The 24574-nt window shown below is 49.8% G+C and overlaps 6 protein-coding genes across 6 annotated transcripts; 5 read left to right on the forward strand and 1 right to left on the reverse strand.

The window, feature by feature from the left end:
• Nucleotides 1-266: 266 nt before the first annotated feature.
• Nucleotides 267-4415, reverse strand: BP5553_03536 (CheY-like protein; the record flags this gene model as incomplete). The annotated part of the gene is made up of 7 exons (XM_032012159.1): nucleotides 267-457; nucleotides 521-641; nucleotides 695-824; nucleotides 873-1826; nucleotides 2085-2610; nucleotides 2665-3962; nucleotides 4138-4415. The coding sequence occupies 7 exons, from the start codon at nucleotides 4413-4415 to the stop codon at nucleotides 267-269; spliced, it is 3498 nt and encodes a 1165-aa protein (XP_031871852.1).
• A 2147-nt stretch (nucleotides 4416-6562) lies between these two features.
• BP5553_03537 (Uncharacterized protein) lies at nucleotides 6563-9629 on the forward strand (the record flags this gene model as incomplete). Its single annotated transcript, XM_032012160.1, has 3 exons — nucleotides 6563-6758; nucleotides 6877-8719; nucleotides 8774-9629. The coding sequence occupies 3 exons, from the start codon at nucleotides 6563-6565 to the stop codon at nucleotides 9627-9629; spliced, it is 2895 nt and encodes a 964-aa protein (XP_031871853.1).
• Nucleotides 9630-13090: 3461 nt separating this feature from the next.
• On the forward strand, nucleotides 13091-13913 carry BP5553_03538 (uncharacterized protein; the record flags this gene model as incomplete). Its single annotated transcript, XM_032012161.1, has 3 exons — nucleotides 13091-13204; nucleotides 13278-13535; nucleotides 13623-13913. The coding sequence occupies 3 exons, from the start codon at nucleotides 13091-13093 to the stop codon at nucleotides 13911-13913; spliced, it is 663 nt and encodes a 220-aa protein (XP_031871854.1).
• A 1150-nt stretch (nucleotides 13914-15063) lies between these two features.
• BP5553_03539 (Transketolase) lies at nucleotides 15064-17644 on the forward strand (the record flags this gene model as incomplete). Its single annotated transcript, XM_032012162.1, has 6 exons — nucleotides 15064-15117; nucleotides 15239-15285; nucleotides 15341-15436; nucleotides 15676-15760; nucleotides 15819-17477; nucleotides 17528-17644. 6 exons carry the CDS (start codon nucleotides 15064-15066, stop codon nucleotides 17642-17644), a joined length of 2058 nt encoding a protein of 685 aa, XP_031871855.1.
• A 647-nt stretch (nucleotides 17645-18291) lies between these two features.
• On the forward strand, nucleotides 18292-20170 carry BP5553_03540 (Uncharacterized protein; the record flags this gene model as incomplete). The annotated part of the gene is made up of 3 exons (XM_032012163.1): nucleotides 18292-18348; nucleotides 18422-18997; nucleotides 19052-20170. The coding sequence occupies 3 exons, from the start codon at nucleotides 18292-18294 to the stop codon at nucleotides 20168-20170; spliced, it is 1752 nt and encodes a 583-aa protein (XP_031871856.1).
• A 1495-nt stretch (nucleotides 20171-21665) lies between these two features.
• BP5553_03541 (uncharacterized protein) lies at nucleotides 21666-24100 on the forward strand (the record flags this gene model as incomplete). Its single annotated transcript, XM_032012164.1, has 5 exons — nucleotides 21666-21764; nucleotides 21816-22503; nucleotides 22624-23405; nucleotides 23468-23906; nucleotides 24021-24100. The coding sequence occupies 5 exons, from the start codon at nucleotides 21666-21668 to the stop codon at nucleotides 24098-24100; spliced, it is 2088 nt and encodes a 695-aa protein (XP_031871857.1).
• Nucleotides 24101-24574: the final 474 nt, after the last annotated feature.

Raw genomic sequence — 24574 nt, forward strand, 5'->3', positions numbered from 1 at the left:
CCATCCACCTTCATCCACCGATTTCCGCTTGCTATTAAAATGCATCGCTGAAACCGCTATTACTCAACGCTTCCCCCCCAATGCAAAAGAACTTCGAACTTTTGTGGTATCTTGCGTGTATGGCTGACCAACAACTCCACTATACGCCATTAAAACTATATTAACAAAAGAGAATCGTGTATGTCTTCTTCATTACAAATCTTGGTAAGGAGAACTGCTACCGGGTGCGGTAGACTTTGCTTATGTGTCGAAATTCAAAATAAGGATCATGACGGACTGGCTCCGTTCACCTGTGGTGTCTCGGGCTTGGTAGATGCCAGGGGCTCGCTGGGTTCAGGTGTGCGGTTGCCGGTTATCGATAGTGTCTCCGTCTCCTCCTCGGGTATAGTTGCGAATCTTTTCAAGACTTGCTTCAGGGCCGGGCGTCGGATTGGTTTACTTAGGAAATGATCCATGCCTAAGGTAGCCACACGTCAGTTCTGTCCGTGCCTGGCTGGGGAAGTAGGAAATCAAATCTCACCAGAATCATAACATTCCTTCACGTTGCTTTCTTCAGCGAATGCCGTAAGTGCGACGATGGGTGCAGAATATCCCATCTGGCGGATCAGACGCGTGCTTTGGAGCCCGTCTAGATTTGGCATCTACAGGCACGGGTCAGCAATATCAACTTTTGGCGGGTCTTGTGCTGCCTTACTTGGATGTCCATGAAGATTAGATCGAAGTATTCTCCCTTGTCCATGCTGTCCCTGACCATATCATAGGCCTCTTTGCCGTCCTTTGCAACAACCACCTCAACATCGTAGATATGCTCGAGCTTGAGCATACTTTAATCTGTTAGCGAATGAAAGTCCAACGATTAAAGCCTGACTTACCGAACAACGATCTCTTGGTTCACGGGGTTGTCCTCGGCCACTAAAATCCGTAGCTTTTGGGCAGCATCTTTGCCTGTAGCCACTTTGTTAAGGACAGCTAATTGCTCCGTCGCATCCTTAGCGTTCGGATTTGAGTTCGTGTTCGTGGCAAAAAACGGTTGGCTAAGGCCAACAAGTCGAGGTTGGGTATCCTTTTGGAAGTCGGTGGTAGGCTTTGAGTCGCCTGGTGCTGCACCTGCAGATGTAGGTGGGCCACCATCGGTTTGGGAGCCACTATACTCACTCGTAGGTCGCGAGCCATGTATATCTGAGCTCGAGGTTGAAGGCGCTCGGGATTTTGTATGTTTCAGAGGAATCTCCATCTTGAAGGTAGTACCAATTGGAGGATTCTGCGAGCTCGCTAAAGTGATTGTTCCACCCATTAATTGGGCAAGTTGGGAGCAAATGCTAAGCCCAAGGCCTGTACCTCCATACTTCCTGCTCAGACCAAGATCGCCTTGAACAAAAGGTTCAAAGACACGATCTTGAATGTGCTCAGGTATCCCAGGGCCCGTATCTTCAACCTCGAACAGGAACGTGAAGGTCCTTGCGCTTGCTGGCGGCGGAGTGGGAGATCGCTCTCGCACTTGCACTCTGGGTGTGGCCTTAGGATCTAATGGATTGATTTGCAAAGCGGTGCCTGAGGGTTTTGAAACTGAGCCAGATAACTTTCTCGAACTTTGCGAAGCGTTTGAGCCACCTGACCGAGAACCAGAGGCAGAGCCGTTGTGCCGTCTTGAGGTACGCTGCGAGCTCCGCTTCGATCCTAGCGAGTTTCGACACTCGACAGGAGCCTCGACTTCCCCCAAGCATTTGATTCGAACTTCGACCTTCCCTCCTTCGGGAGTGAACTTTAAACTATTGCTGACAAGGTTGATAATCACTTGAAGGATCCTGTGCTGGTCGCCCCAAAGACTATAGAAATAGTTAGCCTCGTTCAGGTATGGCTCGGAATAAGCAAGGACAGGATGCGAGTTGCGATCGCATCCGAAACAATTGCAGATAAATATTTGACAGGCATAACCATCAGCTCAAGGCTCTGGAGGCCATATAATAATTGTTTCAAGGATGCCCTCGTCCTTGTACAATTGAGCCGATCCCGACGCCTTGGTGGAAGATCCATCCCAACACCAGTACCAAAGAAAGGGGACAAGTCAAATTGGTATCACTTACCACATATCTTTTAATCGGCCCGTCCCCGATGGGCCGATAGCTGGAAGTGCCTTCTCCGGCACGCCATTGGAGTCTGGTTCTGTATCTGAGCTGATAAACTTCACACTGAAATCGATGTTTTTCTCTTCAACCTGCTTCATGAAGATTGTAAGGATTTGGACTTTGATGTCGGCCAATCCAAATTCTCTCTCCTCCAAGCTTAATTGTTGTCCAATTTGGTTCTTGCTAAAGGTCAAAAGATCGTTGAGAAGATGGAGTAGAAGATCGCCAGATTTGTAGACAACTTGCAGACTTCTTTTTATCCGCGGAAGGTCATCCTCGCCCATACATACCGCACACATGCCGAGGATTCCGTTCAAAGGAGTCTTCAATTCGTGGGAGATGTTCGCGATGAAGAGAGTTTTACTCTCGTTGGCAGCCTCCGCAGCTTTCTTGCTTATTTCGAGCTCCCGAGTTCGTTCGGCTACCTTGGCTTCTAGGCTTTCATATTGAAGCATGAGTTCATCGGTCATGCTATTAAATGTTGCTAGAAATGGTTAGTATTTCATACTAGCAAACGTACTTTTTAGAGATTACTAACTGGTTAATTCCGTGAGTTCATCGGTAATGAAATGCTTCCGATCCTGTACTTTTGCCGGGATTTTGAAGACCCTGCGCCTGTTTTCCTCACTCCGTTCCAGCTTCGATGGTTTTTTCCCACCGCGTGTCATATTCTTCAATCTTATGAAGAACCCCCTTCGCGAACGTTGAGATGGGCTTCTCCGACCTTCCAAATCCGGCTCTCTATCTGAGCCATCATCATCGGGTCTGGAGGAATTGATACTTCCACTTGATGAATACCCAGGCGGAGTAATAGAGTTCTTCGTGGCATCCCTCAATCTTCGCAGCGGCCTCGCGCTGTAGTGAGCCGTTGGTATGACCACAATAATGATTAAACCAACAGTCCCAAAAACACAAGCGAGAACAATCTTGCGGAGCTTTGATACCGGATCCCAGGCTTCATGATGGGCTTGCTCAACAATGAGGAGCCAATCAACAAGGGAGCTCTGCGGTCGTGCATAGCCTACACTGACTGAAACACCATCCTCATTTCTGGTGGATAACATACTACCGGCACTATTGACAAATGGGTGGTAGCGGCCGAATGCAGTGGCTGCGGCTGGATAAGCACCTAGGGTAAAATTTGAAGCACCATTGTTACGCAGGTTGGCATTGTAGGACCTGTGCCGATTAGTTCCATTGGCGTTGACCGGAGGAAATATATATTTGACCACCGCTGCATTTATGTCGCTCATATTAGCAGCGTCGTCTTTGGTTGCGGGTCTTTGGAGGTATTTGAACTGATTTTCACGTCTGCTCGGACCTATCAGTAGCGTCATACCAGTACTTGCTAATCCTTCATGAGAGTCGGTAACATTGACCAGCGTCGAGGCAGCCGCTACGACTGTCATGAAGCCGAGGACAATCGACCGGTTTGTATTATCGATGATGGGCAGAGTCATTGAAAGCAGTGCATATGAGTCGTTGATTTGCATTGGGCCAAGAACCAAAACAGCGGAATCGGACTGATTCAAGGGAAAATCGGGGAACGCGTTCACGATGGTGAAATTCTTCGAGGGATCCATTGGATCTGGATCCGAGGTTTCCTTATAGGTAATATTTGGATAGAGTCCACTGGGATAGCCAAAGTCTTTGTCTCCAATAGCAACTGCAGATCCATTATCCGCGGCATCGGGGATGTCAATTCCTGGTGTAGAAGCAGTAGCGTTTACTATGCCATAGGCATTGCCCGTGGCATTTCGAGAAAATATTTTTACTTGCAGCAGAGCGGAGAGGCCCCCGCCTGCTAATGCGCTTCCAATATCATCGGATACCCTACTACCAAGCCCAAGAGTTAGCATGTCAGCTCAAAATATATAGCAGATGCAAGTAGGATATCTCACGAATGAAAGGGAGTACAGGAAAATGAAATGTGTAGGGAGAGGGGGATATAACGACGGCCATCAAAAGAGAGGGGGGGTGATTGAAGGGGAAGCCCAGGGGCTGACCATACCTGGTATTCAAAGCCGAGATGTTTCCTTTGTAGAATTCCCTAAGTGCCGACTGCATGATGATTCTTGTCGTCATGGTGGTGCATGTTGACTGAATCAGGAGCAGATCCGAAGCAATTTGAGCGGCCTTCAGACTAGCCGTAAGGCTCAGCTGAGAGTTTGTGACGCCGATGATAAAGCTATAACTGTTGACCCACACGCTGATAGCAAGGACGGCTAGAGGCACCAGAGCAGTCAGTAGCACGATGGCTGCCAGCTGCTCTCGAATACCGATCCTCATCGTGGACCGCCCTTCTCAAGAGGAGTCGACTCCTGATCCGCCGCAATCTTCCCCTCTCCTTGTGCGCCTGTGCCGACCATCCAAAGCTCCCTCGTCGCCCTCCACTTCAGGACGTCCAGGACTCCAGGGACGGGGGCGCCGGGGGGCCTCGTGGCCTCGTGGGGGAGTGGAAGAATCACAGCTATCGTTTGGGCGATAGCCACATGTTTGGTAAGGCCGGGTGAGGGCCTCGCGGTCAGCTGGGGGCGAGCAATTGGTGATTGTCAGGAGGGTTCGCTCTGGTTTGGTCTGCTCGGCGGCGGCGGCGGCGGCGGCGATAAAGAGCCAGCTGGATTCAGTGGTGAGGCTTCGCGTGTTCAATCGGATTCGCACTCGAGCAGATGTTCGGGGACGACAAGATAGTGGTGGCGTTGGCGGATAAGTTAAAAGTTCGTGTCGGCAAATGTCCTCAAGGGCGCCCCAAAGGTTGCATGGGAGTGACTGCTCCGTACAACGTCGACAATAGGAAGTAGAGCAGATTCGGATGCGGATAATATGCACGGCAGAGCGACGAGAGGGAGAGAGACGCTCGTTGATGTGTAGGTACGAGGTACTTGGGACGAAGCACTCGTACGCGGTGGTGGGAAAATCACGAATATACAGCACGGATACTTCGTACTAGAGCGCGGAACGAAATACGCACATCCAGCAGAGCGCAGAGTACGGAGGGACGAAGCGCAAGGAAGAGTACGAAGTGCGAAGTACGAAGGTAACACGAAGGACATTAATTATTAGATAACGCCTGGACCGAAGCCGCTCCAGGGTCCAGAGTCTAGACTCTACTTCGTAGACTCTGGGCAGCGCACCCTGTCGAGCGTGTGTCGTATCATCCTATAGGTCTTGTCTTGTGTCTTGTGTCTTGTCTTACTTATTACCTGCAAGTTGGTGCAAGTTGGTGGCCACGACTCCAGGGCCGGTTCAGGGGGTTGGTCCCTTATCCTAGGGGAGGAGACAGTTATTAATTCAGCTCAGCATCTCCAGCCTTCAACAGAAGAAACAATTTAATTAAAACACATTTATCTGTAAGGAGCCGTACAGTATATAGCCTAGTCGCTATCGCCGGCACTGGCGCTGTTACTGCTACACAGCACTACGTACAGTACAGCTACTGTCACTAACTATCACTTCGTATGATTATCTCGTACTCCCACGACCCTGAATTGCTTGTATCACCCGCAGATCCTGTGGCTGTTTCCCCTGACCAGGACCAGCCAAGTGCGGGAACGAGTATCATACGGTTATTCTTAGCTCTCCTTATCTCTTAATACGAAGCAAATCTACCGTACCGTACTGTATGTACCACGAAGTACACGCGGAATTTAAGATACATGTAAGCTCCGCTGGCTCTGTTAGGTTTCTGGAGTGCGAAACGCTTTTTTCCCTTGACAGCACAACTTGCGCTATTCAGACTTTTACCTGTTGACAAGGAATATTTTCGCTTTGAGCCGTAGTTGATCCCCAAAACAAAACCTTAGAGACGCCAACCTTTCTACAGGAGAGTTACTGCGTATTACTCTCTAGGAATAATAAACCACCGAGTTACTCGCCCAGAAAGCCAAGAGCCTCTCTTTCGGAATAGTTGAAAAGGAATTCAAGAGATTATTAACATCAGTCTCTGAACAGTTTCTGCAAGCAAGAACAAAAATATAATTACCTAATAAAGATATACCTATACTCAGGCAAACTTGAATAGGGGGATAGGTTACTAGTAAGGCACCAAAGCGGAGTATTAACCTTTATAAAGTCGCGCTCCTGCTGTCCGATGTGCAACAAAGCCATGAGCTCAACACAACACGGGAACTTACAGCTCTCTTCAATCAAGACCCTTCTCACCTGTACTGTACATGCATACTGTAGGTACATACTTGATGGATAACGGCGCCTGCAAAACGATGTTGTGCATCTCCGCAGCACGTGTTGCATCGGCCATGAATCACGACAGGGCAGTTTGGCCCTGCGACAGGGCATCATCTGAGCTAACAACTAATCGGAAAAAAGTCCGGCGCCTGCGATACCGGCAACATAGTTGACGCTCGAGCTTCACGCCCCAACACTGACGTCAATTGTTCTGTTATAACCTCGATGGTCTTGCCATAAGGAGCGCCAGTATGCCTGGCATCGTACGCAAGCTTCTTGTCTTCGCAGCTGTCGATGGGCTGGTCCTACAGCCTCTGGCGCAGAAGGGCCAACGTGCCGCGCCCCCCGCCCAGATCACATATAGCGATAATCACATTGCGCCGGTCTTGAAGAATGGCGGCGACAGCGACGAAATTGGGAAGAGCTTCGAGGCTTTTGGGGTTGTAGGTAAGAGTTTTTATGGTCTAATAGGGGTCCTTTAATCCCTTTGCGGATCCTATCTGCTTATGAAACCAGCATTTATTCCCATGCGGTGTGTAGTTGTTTGCTAACTATTACGTTCTAGGATTGTTAACGGTGTCGAAATCATCCTTTCTAATATCGATCACCGGTCGCCAGCAGGTAGCTCAGATTCAAGGGAAGCCCATATATTGCGTCACGGAGGTCGCCCTCACACCTTTGGCGTCGAGATCAGAAGCCGAAGCGTCTGTTGTACATACACAGCGGGCACTCCGTAAAGAGGAGGCCGAGGGCGATGGGGTCTACGACAGCGATACCGCCGATGAAATAGAAGGGGCGTCTGGGGCCGCTAGCGACGATGTTGGCGATGATGAGTTAATGACAAACTCGGCTCCAGGCCAGCATAAGCGGACCAGCAGCGTTGCTCAGGATGTCATCTCGAAAAAGGGTGGTTATGGACGATTTGCAAAGAAATGGTTTTCAAAGAAGGGCTGGACTGCCGATCAGCGACGAAATCTTGGGATGACCTCCTCAGATACAGATATTGACCCACCTCTGACCACCGCGGTCGATCCGGTAGCACCCATCGACCCGGCGACAGAAAATGATGTTGTTAAGGATAGCTCCGCGGAGTCGAAGAGTAATAAGGCTAAAGATATTGCTGCCAGCCTGCTCCCGAAGTTGCTACGGACAACGCAGATGCTATTTGGCTCGTCTCGAAGTTTTTTTTACTCTTACGATCACGACATAACTAGGAGTTTTCTGAATCGTCAAACTGCAGTTTCCGAACTTCCGCTCCATACACAAGTGGATCCTTCATACTTCTGGAACCATAGCTTGATACAACCGTTCATTAACGTTGGGCAAGATTCATTTGTCTTGCCACTCATGCAAGGATTCGTTGGGCAAAAGACGTTTGAGATGGACATGGATCCCCCCAAGCCAGTACTTGAGATGGAGAAGTCGTCGATGGAGATGGTAGATTTATCGGGGGGGCGGAGAGGTCAGGAGGAAGCTGCCATACTAGCAGCCGCTAGGGATTCACAAGACACAGCCGATCATAATATCTCTAGTCGGCCTAGTACCATGCGGTCTTTTCTGCTGACGTTGATCTCGCGAAGATCTATCAAACGCGCTGGTCTGCGGTATCTACGTCGAGGTGTCGATGAAGAGGGATATACTGCGAATGGAGTAGAAACTGAACAGGTCCTCTCAGACCCGGAGTGGAATCCGTCGAGCCGGATATACTCCTTTGTCCAGATTCGAGGGAGTATCCCCGTTTTCTTTTCCCAGACGCCATATTCGTTTAAACCAGTTCCCCAAATACAGCGTTCGGATCAAACGAATTACCAGGCATTTGTCAAGCATTTCGATAACATCTCAGATCGCTACGGATCAGTGCAGGTGGCTTCCCTGGTCGAGAAGCATGGACCTGAAGCTATTGTGGGCGGGGAATATGAGAAATATCTTAACCGTCTAAACGATTCTGGTGGAATTAGAGGCGCCCAAATTGGGTTTGAGTGGTTCGACTTTCATGCAATGTGTCGAGGGATGAAATTCGAGAATGTGAGCCTACTTATTGAGATTTTGGGCAAGAAGCTTGATGTTTTTGGTTACACTGTTGAAAGCTATGGAGTTCAATCATCTAAACAGAGCGGGGTGTTGAGAACTAATTGTATGGACTGCCTAGATCGAACCAATGTAGTGCAAAACTCCTTTGGAAAACGAGCTTTAGAACAACAACTTAAAGCGGAGGGCGTAGATCTCAGTTTACAACAAGACCAGAATACTCTGTGGTTAAATATGTTATGGGCAGATAATGGGGATGCCATTTCCAAGCAGTATGCTTCTACTGCAGCGCTGAAAGGCGATTTCACTAGGACACGAAAACGAGATTACAAAGGAGCTTTGACCGATATGGGACTGTCAATCTCACGGTTTTATAGCGGGTCAGTTCCCAATCCGTGCCCTTCTAGAGAGTCGGTTACTAATCGGCTTTGAAGGATTGTCAATGACTACTTTAGTCAAGCAGCTATTGATTTCCTGCTAGGAAACGTCACCTCTGTCATTTTTGAAGACTTCGAGACATCGATGATGAGCCGAGACCCTGCGGTATCCATGCAGAAGTTGCGACAGCAAGCAATTGAGACATGCCAAAGACTCGCCATTGCAGACGAGCTTGAAGAACTAATTGGCGGATGGACATTATTGTCCCCGCAGGTCCCGAATACCATCAAGTCAACTCCATTCGAAGAATCCATCCTGCTCCTCACAGACTCAGGATTATATTCCTGTAGATTCGACTGGAATCTGGAGAAACTCTTATTCTTCGAGCGAGTCTCACTGGATCATATCATCAGCATCAAGTACGGAACTTATATCACATCCACCCTCTCCGCATCCCAAACCGACGAGGCGAGGAATGTTGGATTTGTCGTCACATACAAGGCAGGAGCAAATGATATTACACGAGTAAACACAAGATCCATGACGAACATATCACGCATGGATGCGGATTTGCTTAACGGAACATCCACAGCCCCACCACCATTCGGTCTCGCAGCGCTATTAGGGAGACCCGAGACACCAGCGAACAGGGTTCTGGCATTGAAAGCACTTCCATCCCGATCCGCGGTAGCAGAAGGGCACGAAGTCCAACCACCGAGCGAAATCGAGCAAGTGAAAGCCATCTGCTCCGAAATCGAACACATGGTCCTCCGTGGACAGATCCACGAAGCCGGAACCGAGACGAAGGCTATTGTAGAGAACGGGGATATAATAAGTCTGGCTGATGCCAGGAAGAGTACGGGGATTTTGGAACAGCTTGGACATGGATTTAAGAAATTAATATGGGCTTGATATTTTATGACATCGATAACGATGGGATGGATGGATGGATGGGCCTGGGGACGAAGAGGCTCCCTAATAGAAATACCCCTGGACTGACTACATTTAATTCTCAAATCATATTCCGCATATACCTTCCGAGGTAGCGCGTAGAGCCCATCTTCCTTGATAATGGCGCGATTATGAAGGCAGTGGCTGCCATCAGTACCGCTTGGTTTCTATGCCACCTGGGGCCCATGCATCTCAAAATACAACGTATAACAAGCAGGCGCAGAGCCCGAATGACTCCCAACCTTCTCACCACGTTCGGAACGTCGGGGTTTCGGGGAAGTAGTGAGCCACATAGTAGGTAGGTAGGTAACTTCTCGTACTTCGCTGCGGGTGCTGCCTGCATAGCACCCAATTAACAACAGGACACTACGTAAAGTCCTGTATGTACTATCTCGTGAGAATGAAGAATCACACTCGGGAGGGGCGTTTTCAATATAAAAGCAGCGGGGTTAGCATCTTCTTGCATTATCGAAAGGCGTGCGTGTGTACTCCTGGGGTCCTTACACAGGAATTAGCCCAACACTTCGCCACAACGGAGAAAATCTTCCGATTCCCCATTACTCCCAGATTTATACTTTCCCATTCCCCAACAGCAAAACCAAGGATCTACAATTTCTACATCTGGCAAAGCGGCAAAGCGGCATCGGCTAGTTAGTACCATATCATATAGTAAAAGCGGCGTTTAGGAGCCTTGAGGAAAGTTGTGATCTTACTTGCGTATGGCAAAATAACTTTGGCAGAGTTACCCCTCCCTGGCGTGCGCTCTCGATCGTTCCAGACTATCCATCAAGATTCACGGGTTCGTTACGCTGCCGTGTAAAGCACAACGCTAAAAGCGGGCTTACGTGGCTTAGAACACTGGGGCTGCAGTTTTGATATCCAATTGCGTGTGGGAGATAATCGTGGCACTCGGCTCCTCATTTCATCCGAGAGAGTGCCATACCGGCCGAGTATAATAGATGGAGGGGCGAGGAATTTCGGACACGGTAACTTATTGTTCCCGCTCCTCTTCGTGATATTATCACCTCGTCGTCTTTAAATGTCCCATGACCTCGGCAAAGTGAACTATTTTCGTATAGCTGAAAATGATATTACGCCGTTGACGAGTCTAACATTCCAGTTGTCGTCATTTACCCCCTTAGCTATTGTTAATAGGGGAAAGTAGAATATCTTGAAGGGAGGATGAGATGTAGTGAAGCACGAAAAATAATATTGCTATACCTTGTGCCTTCTGTACTAAGTAGAATCCTAGAAACATATCATCCTCAGATAAAGTCGCATGCCAAACCTATGTATATTGCATTCCTCCAAACAAAGTCCAGCAGCCACTGTGCATATACCACTGCACACAGTCCATATTGCATATAGGTTGCTCTACTCCGTAGACCTGAGATGCAGAATCTCAAAGCAGGCCCTAAGCTGGCCTCGCCAAGAGTTCAACGGCCTTCCGGAAAACGGGGGTTTGGGAATGGCCAGGATGATATGGGTATTCCGAGTCGGTAACACAAACCATCGGCAGCGGGGAGCAGATCCCATAATTAAAATATATATCCCTGTCGTTCTGCTAAGCAACGCCAATAGAAGGCGTTGGAGTGGCAAATGCACATGCTGAAGTTTGTTGAGCTATGTTATAGATGGGCGAGATGAGTCGATTTCTGTGCTATTTCGTTGATGGCATGTGATATGTGGAAAGATGGATAGCAAATCGAATTGTTGATTATGCTGCATTGCTGTTCGACTGGGAAACACTGCGGCCACTATAAACGACGACCTGAGTTATTATCCCCCCAGTGGAGCTTGCTAGGAAACAGAGCTAGCTGAGCTACCCTCACACGGAAAGCTTGTCCTTGGAGCGTGACACGTTCAAAATTAAAGCTTTTCTCTTGGAAAAATGCCTGGCATAAGGCGGGAATGCTGCGTTTTATAACGCCCGGTTGTAGCTGTAAACATCATATGATTTAATAAACCTTCAGCTCGAGGTTGGAGTAGTTGCGTAGCAGGATGAGAATAAGCCACTCGGAACATTCTACTCTGTTGCACTTGCACAATAACCTAATTTCTATCTAATTGCAATTGGCGGCTACATTGCTGCAGCCATTGGGCGTTGGGCTCCATTGGAGGGAGACAACTCCGCAGTCCTTGAGCTGTATCAACTAATTATATTGTCCTGAGAGGTTTGTCCTACATGAACTGTATGTGTAGCTTGAAACGAGAGTGGGGCCAAGCAAGCCTTTGAAGTGATACAGCATATTTGCGTGTGCACATTGTGCGACGTTGGCTGGTCTTTGCATGGCTGTAGAACTTCTGAGTGGCTGCAAGAATGAATATACATTGGCACTCGAACAAAAGCCAGACTTCATGAAAACTAGGTATATTTCGTATGGCCGACTTACCAGATAAGCACTTGCTGCCCACTGGGCCGTCGTCGCTCCGCTATACCACCTTGGGGTCTGAGAAGAACATGATAACGACCACGGAAGCGTGCTTCCTCATATCTCAGGGCCCTCACGAGCGATAGTAGAGTAGAGTAACAGTGGAGGTGCTTTTGGTTAGAACGAGGCTTGTCTGGAAGCGAGCTGCACGTGTGGCTTCATAGGGTGGCAAGTCATCAGCAAAGTTCTGGCAAAGCCATGTTAATATGTACAATTGACCTAAGTCCGAATGGGGTTTCTGTCAGCCTGCATGTGACCCCTGGTTGGTCGCTTTGCGTTGTTTGCGTTTGGCGAGGAAAGTCTAATAAAGAGATCCGATATCCAAAGTTACGGCCAATAAAGGTTTGGCACCAGGGCGACATAATCTTTGTAGTGTAGGCTTCTGAACTAGACCTTGAGTGAGATGACACGAGTTCCCGAAAAGCCCCACTAGTCAGTCGATGGCTTGCCATTGCCCAATAAAGTCCAGTGCCGCTATATAATAATGCCGGGAGAATTAAACTTTACAACGGCTGAGCAGAAGCGCACAACACGTTCAAATTGAGGCGCATCCAAGCACCAGGGAAGAGTGTACATGTACTTAACTCCGTCTTGCGTACCGCGTGGCGGGGTCAGCGATTGGGTTATAGATTACCCATGAACGGTATCTATTTATTCAACGAATCGATAGCGATGAATAGAGGCAGCATCTACCATCATGATCCTGGAGTCGTGGGGACCGAACGTAAGCGGAGGCCCTACTTCTTGCATCTCGGCCACTTCGTATGCTAGCTCATCCAGATCTGATCGATACCTACCTATGAGTCCTCGATCACTCGACGTCATCCTATTATAAACAATCACTGCCCCCCAGATATTTCGTTAGAAGGGAACGCATTTGGCAACCAAACTCGCCCCGAATACGCACGAGCCTTGCAGTGATACTCCACCAACGAACCCCAAACCATTTTCTTCCGCCAGTCTCACCTTGCGATTTTTCACCATAGCTAAATGGCCACTGAGCCTTCCCAAGAACAGGCGTGGGCATCGCTAGGAGATCTGGTTCCGACATTGTGTGATGGAAGCTCAAGCGAGTCTTCAGCTAGCTCGCCATTGAATTGCAATGTACCTTAGTACCCACCAAAACACTATATGCTGCTAGCAGAAGTAACCCACATTTGCTGACTTTTGGATGAAGGGTGCTGAGAATCTTTATGGCGGACCCGGCTACATGGCATATCCATTCCCAGTTCAATATGGAGAGAGCGTGGCGCCATTCGGGCTCATACCAGTAGAATTAAAAATCGAAAGTCTCTACGACGATTATGATCGGAGACGGAGAAAGAATGGAGGAGAGAAGACCGTCTCATCACATGTACATTCAGTAGGTGGTCCAACTGGTTCGCGTGGTAGTAGCATGCTGATGTTTTCCAGAGACGCCGAGCTCAGAATCGAGGTACGTACACTGGCGGACATGAATCTCTAGTGGCCTCATAAAAGGAGGAAGTCCAAACACTGACTTGGATCTGCAACAGCATCGCAGCGGGCATTCCGAGACAGAAAAGAAAAGCACACGAGAGACCTTGAGCAGCGAATTGTCGAACTCGAATGCCGGCACAAAGATCTTTCGCAATCATATGAGTTGCTCCACGCAGAATATAAAAAAGTCAAGGAAGAATTAGACAAGTCCAGCAACCCCAAACCGGAAGACCTGTCGAGAAACTTCGAAGACCAGAATTCCGGGGAGCTCCAAGGCGGGGTTTTAGATCCTCTCCTGTTCGATATGTCCGCATTTTACATCGCACCTGACGAGCGACAACATGTGGGAGCATGAAGGGATGGCAAGACAAACAAAACAAAACGGGATGATATAAATCGTTGGGTTGCTGGATTCCGGGCGATGTCAGGTGTATTTGGATTAAGATATGCATCGTACTTCGTTTGGGCACGGTTCTTCTGGCGCTGGTAGGGTTGCATTGTTTACGCCCCGGGCGTATGAGTTGTTCCTTGTTGTATGGGGCCTAGACTGGAAGGCAGACCTCACAGCAAAAGTTTATAGGCTTCTTGTCGATTTTGGCCTATGTAGCCATAATTCCCAGTACTTGGTCGCTTCTGCTGCCGAGTCAACGGCTAGTGTGAATGAAATGATAATATAATTTGGGGCATTTCGTATATCCGTAACGGTTTGAGACGGATCTGGCATTATAAATGTCCGCGGCATCGCTTCGTCGTGTTTGTATGCTGAGTTCTCTCCCGCAGGTGGCAGAGATAGCATATTTCCTTTCGTAACGGAAAGAATGGCCATTAAGTACCTAGGTATGCGATTCCGCGGAAATAGCACCCATTGGGCCATTGGTGGTCCTCCACTCCTCCCTGGCTGGGGAGTCCAACAGTGGCCGGCATGAACCTTAGGGCCAAACCCGTCCAGTACATGTAGCAACTCTTCTGAGGCGTTGGACGAAACCTCCTGGAGCGATCTGCGTTTGAATCGAGTACGGAGTTATCCCGGCCAAGGCTATGCGATATGGCTTGGGCTGTCATTTGCGATTCGGGTTTCCTGACCTGGGCAGCCCGGGATCCACTGGCTGTCTCCTCTGGCGGCTGGATGGCGGCTGGCAGTTGGCAGCTTACCAAATATTAGTACTATTCTAGTATTATTATTAGTACAAAACAGATAATCAAAGCGTGAATGGGGGCTCTAGGCTCTAGCCCACTGTTGACGACACAGCGGAAGGGAAAATTTGGCGTGGATGATTACGAAGGTGTTGGGCGTGGCTCTACTGTGCACTGTAATCTTCCGGCGACCCGTATTTACCCAGAACGAACGCCACCTCTGCCCCACCAATATCGCGCGAACAACACTGACGAGCCCAAGCGACGTCAACTCCCAAAATCTTCCTGTGAACCCCCCCATCCTCCATCATCGTCCAAAACCCTTCAAATTTCATCAAAATATTTGCAGCTCAGGCAGCACAATCGCAATCATGGGCTACACCGACCTCGATTGGCTTGCAATCAATGCCATCCGTCTTCTCGCCGTAAGTCCAGTCTTCTCAATTATGTTGAATTTACCCCTCCATTGCTGTGGCGGCAGGAAGCTCGCCAGTAACCCACTTTTGCATCAATATCTACATATCAGAGACTGATCGGTCCGCACAGGTCGATGCCACATTCGCGGCCAATTCGGGCCATCCTGGCGCCCCTATGTGAGTTCCATAGTCACCTTCCCGCCATTTGCCGTCGACTGACGGTTCTCTCTAGGGGAATGGCCCCAGTGGCCCACGTCCTATTCAACAGGATCCTGAAATACAACCCAAAGAACTCCAAATGGGTCAACAGAGATAGATTCGTCTTATCGTGAGTATTGTGACTCTCCCTTAGTTGATTCGCAATTGGGGGATTGAGTTTCATGCTCCACAACAGAAATCCCCCCTAGCATAATCCGGTGTCCCACCTCTCATCCGTTTTATAATTATAAGATATCTTTCTATAGAAAGACATCTTGAATTAATTAGTCAAGCTGCTATAAATTGGGATGCACTCAATTAGCAACTAGTGTTTCGCTTCATTGTAATATCGTACTAACTTAAAACTAGCAACGGCCATGCTTGCATGCTACAGTATGCTCTTCTCCACGTCGCCGGGTATAAGATCTCTATGGATGACATCAAGGCATTCCGTGTAAGCAAACTCCCATAACCGACCCGAAATTTCTCTCCTGACAACTATAATTCTCCAGACGGTAGATAGCATCACCCCCGGCCACCCCGAGGCTCATGACACCGATGGCATTGAAGTCACAACTGGTCCTCTTGGCCAAGGATTCGCCAATGCGGTTGGTCTTGCCATTGCTAACCACCATGCCGCTGGTGTATTCAACAAACCCGGGTTCGAGCTGTTCAACAACTATACATACTGCTTTTTGGGAGATGGCTGCATGATGGAGGGCGTGGCTAGTGAAGCCGCCTCTCTTGCAGGTCACTTGCAACTTGGAAGCTTGATTGCTATTTGGGATGACAACCACATTTCTATTGATGGTGACACCAACTGTGCTTTCACCGAGGATGTAGCCTTGAGATTTAAGGCTTATGGCTGGCATATTGAGGTCGTCGCCGACGGCGATAACGACCTCGACGGAATTGAGGCAGCTATCAAGAAGTGCCAGGCTGTCCACGATAAGCCGTCATTGATCAAACTCCGGACAACGATCGGCTTCGGTTCGAAACTGCAGGGCACTGGTGGTGTCCACGGCGCACCCCTCAAGGCCGATGACATCAAGCAAGTTAAGGAGAAGTTTGGGTTTGACTCTGCGAAAACATTTGTCGTCCCGCAAGAGGTTTATGACATGTATAACAAGCACGGCGCTGAAGGTGCTGCCCAAGAACAGGAATGGAACCAGCTTCTCTCCAAGTACTCCGGGTCTCACAAAGCTGAAGCTGAAGATCTGAAGGTTCGCTTATCTGGAGACCTCCCAGAGGGCTGGGAGAAGAACTTGCCAACATACTCCCCATCGGATCCTGCTGTGGCATCCAGGAAGCTTTCTGAGATCGTTCTCCAAAAGATTCATCAGGCAATTCCATCCTTGGTTGGTGGCTCTGCGGATTTGACTGGCTCGAACTTGACCAGATGGAAGGATGCCGTTGATTTCCAGCCCCCATCGCTTGGGCTTGGTGACTGGACTGGCCGTTACATCCGGTATGGTGTGCGTGAGCATGCTATGGGTGCTATCATGAATGGCCTCGCAGCATATGGCACTGTCATCCCATACGCCGGTACATTCTTGAATTTCGTCTCATATGCTGCCGGAGCTGTTCGTTTATCCGCCCTTTCCCAGGTCCGTGTCATTTGGGTGGCTACTCACGACTCCATTGGTCTCGGCGAGGATGGACCGACCCATCAACCTATTGAGACTCTTGCACACTTCCGCGCGCTCCCTAACTGTATGGTTTGGCGCCCTGCTGATGGAAACGAGACCAGCGCAGCATACTATGTTGCTCTTACCTCTAAGCACACCCCCAGCATCATTGCCCTGTCGCGACAAAACCTTCCACATCTCGAGACCTCCACGATCGAACGCGCAAGCAAGGGTGCGTACGTTGTGCATGAGGCTGAGAAGGCAGATATCACACTCGTCTCTACTGGTTCTGAGGTCGGCATCTGCATTGATGCAGTTAAGTACTTGAAGGAGAAGCACAACTTGGCCGCCCGTGTCGTGTCAGTCCCCTGTTTCGAGGTCTTCGATGCTCAGCCAAAGGAGTACAGACTCAGTGTTCTGCCAGATGGCATCCCATCGCTCTCAGTTGAGGTCATGTCTACTATGGGCTGGGAACGATATACCCACGAGCAGTTTGGTCTCAACAGATTCGGTGCTAGCGGTGCTTACAAGGATGTTTACAAGGTACGTGGTACACTTCCTTTTGTTTTGAAACGAATGCTAATCGTTAATAGAAATTCGAATTCACACCCGAGGGTATCAGCAAGCGTGCTGTTGCCACTGTTGAATTCTACAAGGATGTTCCTAACATCCGCTCTCCTATCAACCGTGCTTTCCAGCAGCTTATTTAAGCAACATCTCGAATTAAGGCGGTATGGGATTAGGGGATATGGCTATTTTTGTACTGCCTTTATGATATAGATGAAAAGAAATTGATCAACTTGAGAACATGGTTCACGACTCACTAGCAGCTCCTTGCAAACTTGGTATATACCAACCACCGCTTAGCTGTACGCGGTAGCTTGGATATTCTATAGACCAGCGCCTCTCAAAGTGAAATATGTGTTATTGTGTTATTGAAATCTCTCAAGGTCCTCCTACAACCTCTATCACATTCTACTTCCCTTTCTATTCACCCATGTCTATGTAGAGCCTAGTGCACAAGAGGGATGAATCTTGCCTTTGCCGTAATAATCATCCATATGTCCGATTAGAAAACAAATTGGGTTAATATCTTGTTTAAGTGGAATCATTAATGCTGATGACGTTGTGTTTACGTTTACTCTATGGCAAGGTCTAACAACAACAATTCGAGCTATGACCCCAACGACGCGCAGCTGTGGCCCGCTTAGCGTCAACCGATGGTTGCAGGGATCTAGGAGTGATGACCGGACCTTACGTTCTGCCATAGCTGTCAATAACGTCTCTGTCGATTTGACACATTAAACCGAATTAGCAATTGAAATTATTACACAGGCTCTTTATCTCACAGCACAACATGGCGGACGCAGAAGAGAAAGCAAAGGCGGAGAAAATAGCTGCTGCGAAGAAACGTGTATGTTGCTCCCTTCGTTGAATTCAGGGAGTTTAATCGCGGTTGGAAAGTATGCTGATATTTGGGATTGTAGGTCGAGCAGATGAAAAAGAAGCAGAAAAAAGCAGGGGCAAAGAAGGAGGATAAAGATAAACCCGCGTCTCCTGCTGCGGAAAGCTCCAAAGCCGAAGATACAGCGACCAGCCCGTCAGCAGAGGCAGCCGCCCTGGATGCGACAGAATCAACAGGAGATGAATCCAAGGCGGCAACTACAGAGGGGGACAAGGCAAAGGATAAAGGTGCCGAGGAAACAATTTCAGAGCTTAATCCAGCCAAGTCGCATCAGCGGCAGCCTTCCCTATCCCTCCAGTCGAAGATGCGGTCCTCGTCCTTTAGACAGGGCTCAGTATCAGGAGCGCCCCTCTCTCCGAACTTTGGGTTCTCCCCCGATGGAGACACGGCACCTGATATTTACCGTAAACAAGCGATAAGGATTGAGGAGTTGGAGAAGGAGAATAAGCGGTTAGCGAAGGACGCTGTTGATGGAGAGAAGAGATGGAAAAAAGCTGAGGAAGAGCTCGATGAGCTGCGGGAGGCGGAGGATGACTCCAAGTCAAAAGAGAAGGGAGCATCTCCTGCCGAAGGATCATCAAAAGAATTGGAAAAGCTGGTATGCATTGTTATGGTCCGATTCTATCTAGGTGATGCTTGCTAACTTGAACAGAGGACGGAAAACACGGCTCTTCAACGCCAGAATACACAACTACAAGCGCAATCCTCCAGGGCTACACGGCATGGCTCTTCTCCTTCGGTATCCGTAAATGCGCCAGCAGACTACGAAGCTGCCCTAGCATCTAAATCCTCGACGATTGAATCTATGGAGATAGAGATATCTAACCTCCGAGCTCGCCTCGACAAAGTCAACTCCGGTGCATCTGTTAAGGAACAAATTGCTGCCTTGGAGGAGAAGCTATTGAGGAGTGAACGAGCAGCAGTTGTTGCACAGCGGGAACTAGGCGACCTCAAGAAAAACTTAGATCGGACGACTGAGAAAGCAGTTAAGGAGGGTAGCGAACGTATCTCAGCGGAAACAAAGCTGCGGACATTGGAGCGCGAAGGAGTGGAAACCAAGTCACATAGCGACGAACTTCAGAAGAAGGTGGAGGCATTAGAGAAGAAGGTGGCCACTCTTGCGACTTTGCACAAAGAACACGACGCCCGGTTCCAAGCTCAAAAGAAAGAGCGCGAGAAGGCGGAGAAGGATGCATCAGATCTCAGAACTCGACTTGGCGGTCTCGAGAATGAGAACCTTCGATTACGGGATGAGAGAGAACGCGCACGGAAACGTGATGCTGAAGGCATTGACGATGATGGCGTTGATGAACTTGAGAACGAAGAACGCCAGCGGCTGGAGAAGAAGGTCCGCGAGCTAGAGGCAGAAGTACATGAGCTTCGTCGAGGCGTTTGGCGGGAGCGCAGAAAAGAACTCGAAGGGGAGAGTCCCGGGACCAAGTTTACGGATGTCGATCTCGGAGGCAGCATCCCTCCTGGCAGAAGGAGCGTTGCGCATGGTGGGAAGGGGCTTGGAGATCTCATTACCAGCGGTATAAATGTCATCACAGGAGCCACGGCTGCAGGTGATGAGGGGTTGTTGGAGGATGACGAGGACATGGACTTTGATGAGGATGCCTTCAAACAGGCCCACGAAGAGGAAGCTAAGAAGCAGCTCGAGAGAGTCAAGGAAATCAAGAGGGGTCTGAAAAACTGGGAGGGATGGCGATTGGATCTTGTGGAGAATAGACGGGGTGGTGGTGAAGGAATAGGCGAGATCTTTGAAATCTGATAGAGAGCGAGGCACTGCAGTGTAGGAATAGAGTTCTGGTCAGAATACGAACAGACGGCTCGGTCCGTTCTTTTTTAATCCCCGCGGAGGGATCAACTTTTGGAATACATCTTGTGCTCTGAGCCTCCACCATTTCCTATACGTCGGCGGGTGCGCTTAAGGAAGGTCACGTGCGTGTTGATGGTAAACGTCAATTGAGCGAACGGCCTCAGGTTTATCAATGAGTGCCTGGGTTGGGGATGTCGGGGAGAGAGAACAGCAGGAAAAATGCCAAAAGCTGCCATCCTCCCTCAACCTCATCATCCATCAACGGGGACGTCGAACCTCGGTGCCCGCGACCAAGTTTCCCCCCTTTGGTGTTCCTGGAGGCGACCCACAAGGCTGGCCATACTGACCCATTGCCGGGACCGACTTCCATAGGACTTCTACTTTTTGGACTCCAATACTGCCGCACGCCAACCCTGCCCGTGCAGCGGATGCAGCGGGAGTGCACAGCAGGATCTCACACCGACCCCATTGCTGGCATGACGGGCCTGGAGAGTTCAGATCGCGCAGAATGGCGTACAGCCCGGGCCTGTCGCTCCCCTTCATATCCCTTGGGGCGGGATCCTGGCGCTTGTTCTTGACCCCGATGGCCCCCAACTGCCCCCAGGGGGTGTAACCAGATGTCGGTGAGATGGACATCAGGTGGAGGCCGGAGTTAGATCTGACCCATCGACCTCATTGTGGCGGTGACAGTGACACTGATGGTGACGGTGCCGGTGATGGGTTGAGAGTGCCATTGCAGGACAGGGCGGATGCACCCAGGGAAAAGGATTTGGTATTATTAATATGGGGATGGACGGCGCCGTCGTTCGTTTCATAACTTTTCTTATATCATTTCCCCGGACTATGTTAATGGGCGTGCTCTCTCCTCGGTGTCAGAACTTCTTTGGATTGTGGCGTTTGTTATTGATACCGAGATGCTTTAGGATTAAGCAACTCCTTCGGCTTTCATATCTGATTCTCAGTCGATCCTCCCGAGTTCTGCTTCGTCTGCCTAGAGCTCGTCAGTTGCGGCTTGAGAGCTTTCCGCTCTGATTGTCTTGGTATTAAGTGAGTAGCACGCTTACCCTCGTCTTTGCGATTTCCTATATACCTTTATACAAGTTGTTGGACCGTTCCTGTCTATCTCCCCATGACAGCCTAAGTTGGGCTTCACTTTTGTCTTTTATTGGGTCCCGAGCTAATCCAATATCAAGATAGAAGACTCAGTGTAAGTCAACTGCGTAACCTTGGCGATACAGCATTCCCCGGACAAACCCCCCTACTTTACCAGCCATGCATCAAGACTGTTGCTTCCAATCCTCTACCCGTGCCCTCCATGCAGATGTTATTCCAATAGCTTGTCTTCGCCTCTTGTCGATCCGCTATCTGAAAGTGTCCTGGGAAGACTCTCGTATAGACTACTGCAACTTACTCCTGCTTTACGAGTATTTACTACTCTTCAACTGTCATGGCCACCAAAAGGTTATCAAAGGGATGTCCGAAACGATTTGCCGACTCCGTTCACTATTCGGATCGGGCTGGTTCTTTGAGTGGCCTCGAGGGAAACGTCCGCTCAACTCTACCTGGCCTTGGGCTGACGTCAAGCCGTCTCTCTTAGTCTTATGGGGCGTCTGTTGGATGTTCGTTGTTGCTCCCACCCTTGAGGTTCCTCGTGGCTCGCGCCAGAGCCACCCAGGCGGCAATCGTGGTCAACTTTCGGTCCAGCAAAGCAATTCAGACCACTACTACTTTACACCCTCAGGTGAGTGAATATTTTCTCAAGCTCACTTTATATGGCCGAGGAGTTGAGACCGATCCGCGAGTTCTCCACTCCACTCAGCGAGAAGACGCCGCGGATAATAAACCAGCACACCACACCAAGGTCCTACCTAGGATGACGAGAATCGCATCAAGTCCGGACTGTATGACGCACCGGACTGGCCCGGGCTGGTCGGCGAGACGATCAGGGAATATCTGTGAAAGGGTTCACGGCGGCGTGCTTGCAACTCGTACCAAGATCGATACAGAACTAACGATTCCAGCAGCAACACAATCGCCAGTCGTGAAGAGCGAACCCGTCACCGTCCCCCGTGCCCACCCGTCGTCCATCGCCGGTGACTGGCCGCTGTTCCAGCCGGGAGTTGACGAGGCCTTCAACTTCTACACGTCGCCCGCACCCACGCCGCTGCAGCCCATCCCCGTGGTGGTGCAGCCTCCGGAGCCTCGAGAGCTTCGACGCTTCCATCAGGCAGAGACTCCTGCGCCTCCGTCAGGACTGGGAGCGATGCGTAACACAGGCGCGCGTAGTGAGTCATCCCCTCCTATTTTTGGGCTCTGCCTTCTTCCTTTGCCCTTTACCCGTGCAACCAGCCTTGGGGAGCGAGGGGGACATGTGACTTGTGTGACTGATCCTGACCTGTGTGTAGTCACTGCAACCATGTCGCCGGCGCATGCTCAAGGCTCCCTCCACCGCGGCCGCCATACAAATGCAAATGCAAGGGCAAATGCAGATACAAATACAAATACAAATACAACTACAAGTACGAAGATAAATACAAATCCCCATCCGCACCCAATTGCGCGCCGCGCTGCAGCTGGAAACTTCGAAAGGACTGCCGCGAGACGCTACCCCAATGTGGCTAAGCGTTCGGACACGGAGACGCCGGAATTCTCAGGCGAGATTTTAGGCCACCAGGGATTTCACAACCAACAACAACAACACGACCAGACACGATATTACGAATCACTTCGCCACAGTAATCCATCATATTATACCCGGCCGCGTGCTGCCTTGCCCCCGATATCGCGCTCTCCCTCAACTTATTTCAACTACGCGCCCGCCGACATCGACGCCATGTCGCTTTCCTACGAGACTCGGACGTTCCCGACCTACCCTCAGTCATTGCACGAGGATCCCCAAGAACAAGACGACAATAACATGCAACATGCGCGATATCCGTCTCCGCCGCCGCCGCTATCCGAGAACCCCTATAATGCCCAAGGCATCGATGCGAGTCCAGGAATCATCATGGAGATGCCAGAGCTGCCGGCAAAGGAGGAATCAGATGCACCTAGTCCTGGACGATCAAGACCCATACCGAAACCCGACCGCGAAGTAACAAAGGGAGAGGATGGGAGATTTGTTTGCACCTGGGTGGGATGCGTGGAGGAGGTGACATCATTTAATCGGAAATGCGAATGGTCCAAGGTAAGCATCTCTATTCCGCTCAGATGCATGTTGCGACCAAAAGCTAACTTATACGCGTATAGCATATGGACAAGCATGACAGACCTTACAAGTGCCCAGCAGAGGGCTGCGAAAAGCTTCCAGGATTTACGTACTCGGGAGGACTTTTGAGGCATCAACGCGAGGTCCATAACCTTCACGGAGGCCCAAGAAAACAACTCAACTGTCCCCATCCAAACTGCAAGCGACACAGTGGCAAGGGCTTCTCGCGCCAGGAAAATCTGAATGAGCATTTGCGCCGTGTGCATACTGATGCAGAGCAGGTGGAGAATGGAGGTGGCGGCGGCGGCGGCGGCGGCGACGAGACCGAGGACGACGCAAGTGAACGGGCGGGCATGAAGCGGAAGAGAGGCCCAGGGAGAGGAGACGATGCGGATCTTCGGACGGAGATGGCGCGGTTAAGGACTGAGAATGAAGAGCTCCGAAGGCAATCAGAACTCCAGAATCAGCAAACACAGGAACGTGAGTACAGGCCTCTTTCATGTCGTTTACCCCCACTCTGCACTCCAGGTGATGCGGGCGGCAGCGAGCCATTTAATTTCAAGTGCAACCAAGAGCTAACTTTTTGGCACCTAGTGATGCGCCAACTCCAAAATCTCCAAGCGCTCGTCGGTTCCCGCATCGGTCAAGGTCAAGCGCCTCAAGCCATGATGTGATGTTCACTTTTCCACTTATTATATTATCGATCATATTTGTTTGTTTTTTTGCTTTCTACTCATCGGTGGTCGTTACGGAGTTGTGGCTGGTCAGGGAAACTTGCATACGGATGGCATTCAGGGTGGCATTCGGGAGTCAATGGGGTTAAATATTCGGCGGCGGATTGGTAAGATACGATAGGGTCTCTTCTCTGCGAGAACGAATTCATTCATCGCTTCTTTTTGTGAACATAGCTTACCACTAATAGACCATGCTTTCACTTAGTGACCGTAAACTGCCCCTGTCGTTACTGTTGAGCCTGAGGCAAGTCTCTAGTGGATGCGCATTCCGCGAGGCAAGGGAAATATTATATTCCCTGCCTAGGAAGACAAATACAGTGGAGTAACAGCTCCCTAAATCTTAGGGAGTTCATACGCTGTATATCCGGATTCTTACCAAGTCTCCAAGTAAAGGAGGAAGTCTCTTCATCGGCT

The sequence above is a fragment of the Venustampulla echinocandica genome (assembly GCF_003357145.1).
Source record: "Venustampulla echinocandica strain BP 5553 chromosome Unknown scaffold_1, whole genome shotgun sequence".
Lineage (NCBI taxonomy): Eukaryota > Fungi > Ascomycota > Leotiomycetes > Helotiales > Pleuroascaceae > Venustampulla > Venustampulla echinocandica.